The sequence below is a fragment of the Tamandua tetradactyla genome, chromosome 19, assembly GCF_023851605.1.
Source record: "Tamandua tetradactyla isolate mTamTet1 chromosome 19, mTamTet1.pri, whole genome shotgun sequence".
NCBI lineage: Eukaryota > Metazoa > Chordata > Mammalia > Pilosa > Myrmecophagidae > Tamandua > Tamandua tetradactyla.
The window spans coordinates 71,330,019-71,341,545 of record NC_135345.1 but is presented as its reverse complement, the minus strand read 5'-3'; the positions used below and the strand labels follow the sequence as shown (position 1 = coordinate 71,341,545).

General features: G+C 34.8%; 1 protein-coding gene across 1 annotated transcript; it reads right to left on the bottom strand.

Moving 5' to 3' along the window:
* Positions 1-214: 214 nt before the first annotated feature.
* Positions 215-7,796, bottom strand: MUC7 (mucin 7, secreted). The gene is made up of 3 exons (XM_077137164.1): positions 7,713-7,796; positions 5,726-5,795; positions 215-760 (listed from the first exon to the last, which is right to left on the bottom strand). The coding sequence occupies exons 2-3, from the start codon at positions 5,777-5,779 to the stop codon at positions 233-235; spliced, it is 582 nt and encodes a 193-aa protein (XP_076993279.1). The 5' UTR covers positions 5,780-5,795; positions 7,713-7,796; the 3' UTR covers positions 215-232.
* Positions 7,797-11,527: the final 3,731 nt, after the last annotated feature.

Below are 11,527 nucleotides of genomic sequence, written 5' to 3'. Positions count from 1 at the left end.
TTCCACAAAGTGACCTTGAATCATGGAATGAACTTAGTTTGTGAGACAGGGGTGCTTTGTCTTATTAATAGGTCATGAAGAGTGAATAGTTAAAGATTCAAGGATTAGTGTTAGTACTTTAAATTTGAGTATTGCTATAATTTCACTTTGGGACAGTAAAAGTGGTAGTTCTATATTAATAAATCATATTTAATAAATGACAGGACACTTCACAATGTGTGATGCATATTCTTCAGTTACTCAACAAAGTATCAAAAAAAAAGTCGATTATTTCCTGAAGATATAAAAGAAATTGAACTGTTTCATTTGGTATGGGTGGTTCTACAGCAGTAGTTGGGGTACCAGTTGTGGTTGTATTTTGGGTTGTGGGTGCAGCTGTAGTTTCAGAAGTGCTAGGTGCAGAAGTGGTTGGAGATGGACTAGGGGTGGTCACAGGTGGAGCAGTGGAAGTTTGTGGTGTTGATGTAGTTGGGGCAGCTGTGGTCTGTGTTGGAGCTGTGGAAGGTTGTGGTGCTGATGTATTTGTAGATGTTTTAGGACTTTTTGAGGAAGTACTCGGCGCTGTAGTAGTAGCCTCTGAGGTGGAGGTTGGACACTTAGGTGGCAAAGGAAATACTGGGGGCTTGGGAATTCTAACTGGATAAAAAGGGAAATAGTTTTGAACTGGTTTCCAGGAAAGTGGTGGTCTGTTAGGAAGTGGTAATTTGTAACCAGTTCTTGGATATTGTGATTCCACAGGCCTTCTGTGACCTTCACTGAGCTGTGGAAAGAAAAAAAAAAAAGAAAGTACAAGGACTTAAAAAATTCATTGATTTAATAATTAGACGACTATTGCTAACCTTGGCAAGAGCAGTATCTGTGGAGTGCTGGGAATGGAAACCAGATTGCAATATTATGGTGATCATCCTGATTTCACTGTTTTAAGAAAAACTTGGTACTAGAGAGTTTATTGTCAAGTGTTTACACCCAGGTTAGCTTGGATGGATAGCTTCCTGTGGACTTGAACTTGCAGAATTAGCTAGAAACTACCTACACCCTTTGTGCATGCAGTTTCTCGCTTACCCTTTGGGTAGAAAATGTTCAAGTCACTGCGTGAGAACTGAGCAACAGGAATTCCTGCCTGCTGTACCCTATTCATGAAACTTTAATCTGAGGTATTCAACTGAGGTCCAGGAACCCTTTTTGAATCATAGTCTCAATATCTTCCCATCATGAAAAGCAACAAAACAAAACAATAAGTGAAAACCAAGGCAAACAATATACCACAGAAACAAAATACCCCATCCCAGTTTCATATCTTCTATATTCCAGGAAACTTAGCTTTCTAAATTGGGGAAAGTACTTTGGTTATTACCTTTTAACTCTATCATTAAAAAATTAGAATTATAGAAACCCAGAGGGTCCATGGATCCTTCGGCAGAAAAATTTTGCATATGTATATGTTTTGTCTGGATAGAGGACCTATAGCTTTCAAGATTTCTCAAAGGTGATCAAATCTGAAAAAAATTCAGTACAACTGTACATCTGATATTTGATCTTCTCCCAGTATATGTGATCACTGGCCTCTTATAGTTGACAACCTTTCTGTTTTGGAACACACTATTATATCTCCTGGTGGCTTGGTAGAGAATTCTTCCTGATACTGAATGGGATTTCCATTCTTAATTGAATGGAGATTTGTTTCTACAGATTTCTTCAATCTTTAGTCCTAATTCTATGCTTTAACAGCACATAGATGATCCTGGAGTCCTTAAAATTTTGAAAATATCTGTCATGCCATTTGGGTCTTCTATTTTGCGAGATTAATAGGTCCTTTAGCCATTGCTCACATTATTTGAGTTTTAGTAATGCCACTGTTTCATTTTCTTATTTCTAAACATAATGCAGTTTGTCCATATCTTTTTTCTATAGTCCATCTCATAATAGAAATTTTGATGATGAGTTTTACTAACTTATATTGGAGAAAAGAAATACTGACATTAAGATAAAGGAGCACAGCTCAAAGTCCCAAAGAAGGATAGGTTAAAATTTTCCTCCTGATAATTTCCATGGAAATCTTTTTTAGACCACCAAATGATAAATCTTTCTAATCCTACATCATAAAATTATTTTCAGAGATAAGGTGTAGTGCAAGTAAAGTGACAATTTCTGACATTTTAGCAGAGTTGTATAGCTAGCATAACTTCCTCAGATACTAATGGACCCAGCCTGAAACATAACTTAGGAAAACATTTCTCATTTAAAAATTAAATTATCCAGGAACATTCAGTTCCTAATTGAGAGCATCCAAAAATTAAAATATTGGGTTCTAATACATGTAACTTTGATGTTTTTGCATAAATCTCTTTACAAGAACTGGTAACACTGGTCTCAGGCATGCTTCTCCCAATCACAGAACATCTCAGGAGATCCTCTCCATTAGAGGCCAATAGTTTTCTAATTCAAAATAAGCAGGTCATTTTGTTCAAGCAAATGTTTCCCTAGAGACTCAATATGCTATCCAAATAATCATGGACCTGTTTTGATTGAAGCAGGATTGGGTGCCTTGAATTCTACCACTCATCTTTCTCCTTTTCTTCCTAAACGGTCTCTAAGGATGCTGTAAAGAACCTTATATTTTAGGGGAGTAAGTTTGAAACACCTTTCAACAGACCTTCAATAGAAGTTTGAGACCTGTCTTTCAGCCTGCCATTAAATAACTGAGTGACTTTGGGTCACTTACTTCACAGAATCTTAATTTACTCATTTATGAAATGAGACATTCAGATTAAGTTAAATTCCAGTCTAAAGTGATTCTATGAATTTTATGCTTTAATTTAGTTATGTTGTTCCTTCCTTGAATCAGGATGGCTTGGTTCATGGAGTCTTGTTTTATCCCCAACACCTAGATCTATGTCTGGCATATAGGGGACATTCATTAGAAATTTATTGAATGAACAAATGCATAGAACTGATTATAAAGAAACCAATTTCTCATGAACAGAATTTTAGTATTTCAAAATCTTTATACGGATGTGTCAAAGTTTCAGCAGTTTCCAAAATAATGCCTATGTTATTTTGGGATGAAGGCAAATTAATTAAAATCCTATTAATTGTAATGGTCCCTTGGCATTAGCATGTATCAGATGAACAGTTTGATTTAAAAGACATTAACCAATTATTATGATTGGCAGTTGCACATGGTTTTAACAGAACTTTTTATTGGAATTGAGTTTTGAGCTATATGAATGAAATATGGAGGTGTTTTAATATATACAGATAAACTAGGAAGAGCATAATAAAGATATCAATCCTTGCATGTTTGCTCACATACCTTATTTTATTTTTATTTAGAAGACACTTATATAGCACTTATTTTGTCTAAGTGGCTTATAAATACTAACTTATTTAGCTATCAATTAATATCATAAATAGAAACTATAATTATCTTCAATATTAGATAAGGAAACTGGGTTCCTGAGAGATTAAGTAACTCCTAGGAGAATGTGTCTCCATGCACATACCAAACTGTGGAGGGGAGGGAAGAAGAAGAGTTAAGGAGGTAGAGGAGGTAACGTAAAGATTATGCTTGGGGAGAGGGAAGAAGGGCCCATGATACTGGGAACAAGAAAGTAAGGGTAGGAGGAAGCAGAGAATTCCCAAAAATGACTTGAAGCATCCCAAATTTTGGATGCTGGAGGAGGAGGAAAAAATAGGCCATGAAAGAAATAGAGAGTCAACTAGAAAGCAAGAGGACTAGAAGAATGCAAAGCCCAAATTGCATTTACTTGAAGTCAGAAAACACACTAAATTTCTTTGTCAGGTTACCAGCCTATTTTTATGACAATTTGAAAACTTGTAATCGCTTTTTCCCAAACAGGAAGGAATCAGATTTTTAAAAACATGATATTATATTTAGTGGAGCTCTTCATCTGATCCAAGAGTATCACCCCTCCATCTTTTTATGGAGCATTTGGAAGAGAGGGGCCAGACTATCTGTTCCCTGAAATCACTCCACAAAAGTGGAGCAGGTTGTTGCTGGAACTTCGTGGCTGGTCTGCTCTAGAAGTTTTTTTAGATTTTGGCAGTGTGACGGGTTGAGTTATGGACCCTCCCCAAACAAGTTTTTAATCTTAATCCATTTCTATGGCTGTGAACTCATTGTAAATCGGAGACTTTGAAGACATTAGTTTTGGGAATTTATGTGAAGGCATGGCTAACTGAATTGGGATGTGTTTAAATCTCATTACCGGAGGCTTTATAGAAAAGACCACAGGGGAGGTCTAGAAGCTGAAAGTCAACAGAACCTAGAGGAGAAAAGAGAAGCTATCACCAGGTGACAGAAAAGGCAGGGACATGAGTCATTGACAATGAGCCTCAGAATGCCACAGCCCCAGAATGCCACAGCCTTTGGAGAGAAAGCATTACCTGGCTGATGCTTCAGTTTTAGACTTCTCTTAACCTCAAAACTGTGAGCCAACAAATTACTGTTGATAGGCCAAGCCATTGTATGATATTTTTTTTGAGAAGCTGGGAAACTATGACAGATAGTTTGAAGAGTCTCTAACTCATGAAGAAGAATGATTCTTTAGGTGTCTGAACTTTTGGAATACTTCATAAAGGGCTTCCTCAAGATATCAACTCAACTTTGGTCATTCCATAAAAGCAAAATGATTTTTTGTTGATTGCAATGCCATTTCTTTTAATGTAGAGGTGCTGGGTAACCAGAGGTTTCTTATTAAAATATTATCACTGTGCATATTCAGACCTTGCTTCTTCATCAACAAGCATGTAACAATCTTACAATAATAATTCCTACAACTACACTATGCTTTACAATTTGTAAATACATGTGCTCTCCATTAATTGTAACTTGCTTAAGAGTCATCTGCATGGTTAGTGTTAGAGATCACCTTAAACTCACATTTTCTGACCCTAAATTGGGTGATTTTTCTGCCATAATCACAGAAATCAGCATTAGAGTCCAGAGAAAGCCTGTGCAGCTTTGGAGGTAGATGAGATAAATGGGGAATTTGGAAAGATCCAAAAGTAAATTCCATCTACTTTACCAGTTTCCCTCCTCCTCTATCTAATCTTTACAGCCATAATATTCTGAGACTATCCAGCTTTCTTCAAGAAATCTACATTCTACTTCTTGGCTTTTCCTTCAAATACATTCAAATAAAAGTGACTAATTTCATAGATATTTAGCTTTAGAAACGGTCATGCCTAATAGTACATCAGATATCAACAGTCTCCAAAATGTATCCAAAATCCACCCTTGTCTTTTAACTGCTAATGGTGTAAGTCACCATCATTTTTCATCTGGACCATGCCATACCTCCTAACTAGTATCTTTATATCCACTTTTATCCCCTGCAGTCTATTTTCTTCCCTGGAAGCCAGAGACATGTCATTCCAGTAGATGTGCTCTAATTCACCTAAAGCTTCCTAACAGAATCAAATGCAGATTCCACTCTACATCCTACCAGGCTCTACATGATCTATCTCCTGCATGTCTGTTAGTTTTCAATAAATCTCATTCTAAAGTAGGTACTTGATAAATATTGATTGAATGAAATGAATCCGTTTCTTATCCTTAAGTGCTTTCTTTTTTGTTTCACAGAAAACAAAAGTTGTCAAGATTCTCAGAAGTAGAAATCACATGTTATACTTTTGAAGTCTTAATTAGGTTTGCAAACTCAGTGTCTGGACAAGAATGCATGTAATTTGGGTGGATACTTACTGAGAAGCAGGCACTCAGTGCACAGATGCACACTAGCAGTGGCAGAGTTTTCATCTTTTTTTCTTGGATCCTGGGAAAAAACAGAAAGTATCTCATTATTTGTATGGTATTGTGGGTAAGAGATGCATTTTGGTAAAGGAGTTATTTTGTTGGAAAGTTCAGTACAAAATAGCCCAATTGTTTCGGAAAAATATGCATATGTTGTATTCTATAGTGGTGAGACAAAATTGCTCAATGAGAAAAATCATTCATTCAGAGAGAAAGCAATGGAGGAGAAGCAAGAATTATTCTTGTTCTAACTAATTAGAGCATGAGCATTTTCCATTGGCTCTTAAGATTGCCTAGGAAGGGCAGGCTTTTAGGAAGCTCAGCAATAAGAGAAGGTGATAATTCCTTTCTTATTTATCCTTTAATTCTGTAGGCTTAGTCTTTAGTGAACACTGTATGAACTACTGGAATTTCATGAACACAGTTTTGTAAATCATCTGTGGTGTTCTTTTAACAAGTGAGGATTTTCCTTCACTCGTTGTTAAGAAGTTGATACTTACTACAAATAATGAAATCAAATGAACAGAGTTCCCCGATGAAGGAAGATTTTGACAGAACAGAAATTTTGTTTTATCCATTTTATATCATCATTCTTAGTACATAGTGCAGGTTTAATAAGATAATTTACCTTTGTTTATGGGTTGTAGGAGGCAAAAGTAAGAGAAGGATATGGGCTTTATTGTCCTTATTTTGATTATGTAAACAATATGTATAGATCAGCTTGATTTTAGAAAACATAATAAATGATAAAGGGTTAATCTTATGTGTTAACTTGGCTAGGTGTCCAGTTGTTGTGGAGATATTTTGTAGATGGGGTTAGCATCTATATTCAGTTGATTTTAAGTCAAGAAGATTGCCCTTGATAATGTGGGTTAGCCTCACCCAAGCAGTTTGGAGATCTTAAGAGCACAAAGAATGTTCCAGAAGGAGAAGAAATTCTGCCTCAAGATTATACCTGCTATCCCTCTCTGAGTTTCTAGCCCACTGGCCTTCCCTGTGGAGTTTGAACTTAAGATTTAAATGTTAACTCTTACTGGAATTGATCATTTACTGGCTTCGCCTAAGAGATTTCGATACAAGACTTTAACATCATCTTACTAGAATTTCTCTGCCCTGTAGAATTTAGTCTGCCTTATTTGTGGATTTTAGAGTTGTTAGTCCCCACAATCGGGTGAACCAATTTCTTAAATCTTTCTCTCTCTCCATATATCCACCCCCACCGTACCCTATTCCCTACATAAACCTATTGTTGGTTCTGTTACTCTGGAGAACTCTGACTAATACAAAATGTTAAATCATTACATAGACAGATGACACATTATGGCAAATAAAGTAATGTACAGAAGTCAGTGTGGTGAGCTGTCAGAGCAGATACACTCTACCATATGGCCCTGTGTTTTAAACAGATAGTTTTAGAGTTGGTCAGACTTGATTTAAATCCCAGCTCTGCCACTTATTGTGTGACTTGGATTGAGATGCAAACTTACATCATAAAATGCTCCTGAAGACAGAATGGAATAATATATATTATAAACTCTACTCAGGACAATGCTGATGCATGATAAATGTTCAATGGTAGTTGTTATTATAGTTGTAGAATATACTAAGAAGGAAACAATCTGGTGCAATTGGAAAAATGAGTTGTTACTATTTTATCAGATTCCTAGTATAGTCACATTAATTGTCCTGTTTTTTTCTCTGTGTTAAGACTAATGCATTTTATTTTATTTTATTTCCCTCTGATCATATTTTATTTCCCTTTAATCATATTTTCTAATAACACTTGAGTCTGTTATCAAATAGTTTAGCAGAAAACAGAAGGGGAGAATAATCGCATTAAACCACTAATGCTAATACTTAATATTAGTATCTTATCTTGAAGTTTCTTAGTTTACGTTAAAATATGTTAGTTCCCAATATTTCTAAAATATTCACATACCTGATCCGTTGTGACTCTTTTGTCTTAGGATAGTCAATATGACTGATTGCCTTCAGCCAATCTTTTTAGAATGGTTCCTGGAAGTAAAGGAGGAGAAAGCATAAGAAAAATTTCAGGTTTTATAGCTTTCTAGATGAGTTTTTTGGAAATAGGAAAATATGTTGGATTTAGAAGAAGGTCACTTCTGTCAAGAAATTTTCTTTCAAAGACAAAGAGAGGATAGTTATAGTTTGCCTTGGTTGACAGAAGTCCTTTGTGCATCAGTTCCTTCCTGATGAACACAGTGACAATAAGATGTTCTCCATGAATAATGTACTTGATTGATAAGAAGCATGATGGTGGCTGATAATACTTATGGAAATATAAAAACCATTGCCCAGATTCTTCATGCAGAATAGATCCTTAATCCTTCCTTTTGGCCTCTCAAAGTTACAGAGTGGTTGTCCTCTGACAGTTAATATGATGGAACATGGTTTCTTCTTTGTCAAGAAGGATGATTTGGCAAAGGACTGAGCATTAAAAATTATAATGGTAAATACTGGTGAAGGACAGCTGTTTCAGAGCTGAAAATGGGTAATAATTTTTTTTAATACCAGAAATTTGAAAAAATTTGACTTTTTATTTTGAGAAAACTTCAAACATACAGTTTGAAGAATGAAGTGAGAAGAATAGCATAATGTACAACCATATACCCATTACTGAGTTTTCACAATTGTCAACATTTTGCTATGTATGTTTACCCCATTGTTTTAATAAAATATTTTAAGGTAAATTACAGAAATCATGATATTGAATCTTTCCACATTTCAGGATTTATCCCTAAAAATTATCTTTCTTTTAAAAATGCAATACCATCAACACCTAATAATATTAAAAATTTGCATGTATGATCTAAAACTCAATCCATGTTCAGACTTCCCTAATTTTGCCAATTAGGGAATTTTTGCCATTTTTAGAGTTGCTTTGTTCTAACCAGTATCCAAATTAGGATCATGCATTAATTTAATTGCTGTGTTTTTAAGTTTTTTATTCTAAAACATTTTCCTTTCCCATCATGATATTGACCAGTTGAATGACTAGATCAGTTGTCCTATAACCATTTATTTTTAGAAAGAACAGTTTTTATAAGGGATTTTAAAATCAGATATTTCTAGTATGTAAAAACTTCAACCTGGAATGCATTCTTATTTTTTTGCAGTACATATAATATTATGACATGATTAATGACAAAACACAAGGAAAAATAAAAGGGTGGAAGTATAAATTCTGAATTACATAGCATGGTATCTCTGGGGTACAGTGGTGAGTGGTTTTAAATTTTCTTTTTGGTAGCTTTCCTTTTTTTGTGAAAAATAACATGTATGCAAAAAAAAATAATAAATTCCAACTTGGAATACATTCTTGAAGTTGAAATTCCAATTCTAGCCAGTAAATTTTTTTTTTTTTACATGTGGTTTCTGGGGCAGGTTCAGAAGTTAAATTGTTCAGATTTGATATTTGTTTCTCTACTTAGTAGCCATACATTATCAGTCAAGTTTTACTCTCTGCAAAATAAGGATGATGTCAACCTTACAAAGTTGCTGTGAGAATAACATTAGATACTTTATGGAAAGGGTCTGATGTGGAACCTTTAAACTGCAAGCTTTTAGTTATTGAATTGCAATCAGTGGGAAGTTAAGGGTTGTTTGTTAGTAGCACTGACTTATTAGGTATGGGTTATAATGCCAAATATTTTCACTCTTTCTTGCTATTAACAAGTGATATGCAGTTACAGGATGCTGGTTGTGGTCAAATTGTCTATGAAATATAACTTTATGGGTACGAATCAAGCTTTTGTGAGTCCATGACATCATTAAAACAATTCTCAGTAACCTGGAGTTATTGTCCACTCAGTTTGTGATTTATAATGACCCCTCAAATTAATAAGATTTCCAAAAATGTCTGATTATTCCTAGTACTGATTCACACTTGATAACTGATTAATTTTCTGTAATTATTGGAAAAGCAAAGGAATAAATGGACATATGAGCTCGTCCAGTACTTCTCAGGTTTGATTTTTCATGAAAAGTATAGTATATTCTTTTAAAATTCTTACAGAGTTGAAACTCATTGGAGTTTTGAGGAACTTGTGATCATATAGTAGCTAATTTTTGAAACAACTTGTGGAAATGACTGACATATGGCGTACAACTCACCGTTACGCCCTATTTTAAATTACCGCTAGGTTTTGTGGCAATGGACTTGACATAGTAACCTCACAGTATAGTACGCATTGAGATTTGCTCTTTGCTCTTTTGTAGCATTTTCATTCTTACAAATTTTCTGCCCTTCACTACACCTTCACCCTGCCTCTACAATAAAATACTTCATAGTTGCAAAAAGAAGAAATCAATACAGGAGAAGCTTCTTATTTTGTTCAGTAAAAATGAGTTGGTTGGTTCTTTGAAGAGTCCATTCAAGTATAATTCATTGTAGACTACTCTTACCAATTTGCTTTCTACACGAACCATCCTGCCTCCAACCCCCCTGAACTTTTTAGATTATTGTAGGCTTTCTAATTCTTCTGTAAACATGATTAATATATAGGTAACATCAATTACTTTATTCAATTAAGATAGCTTTTAATGCTCTAAGCATTATTTTAGGATTTACTTTTGGTTGAAATATGTCTTCTGCTTTTACAAAGTGACGTTAGCTGAGCATTGACTTCTTTAAGACTTTTTTGGTCACTGCAGGATGGGAGAGTCTAGGGAATCCACCTTTAGATTTAGTGCAATAATCTGAATTAAGAGCAAGAGAATTTGCAATGGCACCAGGGGAAGATTGATTTGGAGAAATGACAGAGCAGTATCTTTGCTTTGACTAGTCTTGGCAGGTAATATATAATCTGATTTATGTCTATATATGCATATACGTGAGAAAAAAAGATGACATTCATCTTCTTTAGTTTTTTATCTCCTACTATTATCTCTTTTATCTACATTACTAGCCCTAATATCTTAAATGTGCTTAAATCCTTTATATTTTCAAGGCATTCCTGTACTTCATAATTATTAACATTCTCTAACAATTATTAGAAGCAAATATAGTGCTCTGGAAAGCTGTGGGAGCACTCCCATATGGGAGTACCAGTAGACTAACAATGGATAATGGTTACACAGAAATCTTCTTAGCACAGTATTCTCTAAGTATGCTTGTTAGGTAAGGTTAGATAAATAGTTTGTATGTTCCAGTAAAATGATTCACCTGTTATTTTCCATTTCTTCCTCTTAAATTAGCTTGTCAATCTTTCTTCATCATAACTACATCTTTTGCATCTGTTGCCTTTGGCTTCAATTTTCTAAAACTGACCTTTTTTTTTTGCCTGGATATATTTTTGCCTTTTAAAAAAATTTCAAAATTTCGTTTCCTTCTGGCTTGGGTTCAGCAAAGCCTAAGCTAAATCTATATATCTTAAAGGGTAAGTTTAGAGCTCTGTGCCTTCCCATTGAGTAAGGGAGAGAAATTACAATTATTTTTGTAATTGCTGTGTCTGCCTCTGAAATTTGAAGTCTGCTTTAAAGATGGTATTTTGTATTGTAATGGGAGACAAGAATGCAGGCTAAGAAGGTTTTATTCTTAAAGGGCAAGGAAAAACCCACAACATTCTGCAGGGAAGCCTAGGTTTAGTGAACAATCCTGGCAAGGAGCTGAGGGTGACCCTCTGATATCTGTCCATGGTTTGGCTTCTCATTAAAGAACTGCTCAGGTAGAGTAGTGAAGTGGAGTTGATAACATTTGTATTCATTATTATAACATCTTAATATTGTTATTAA

Excerpts from the sequence above, each read along its gene's own strand:
- MUC7 (XM_077137164.1), bottom strand. The coding sequence starts at position 5,779 with ATGAAAACTCTGCCACTGCTAGTGTGCATCTGTGCACTGAGTGCCTGC. Across the intron at positions 761-5,725 it reads CACTGAGTGCCTGCTTCTCA|CTCAGTGAAGGTCACAGAAG; the intron begins GTAAGTATCCAC and ends TTCTTTCCACAG.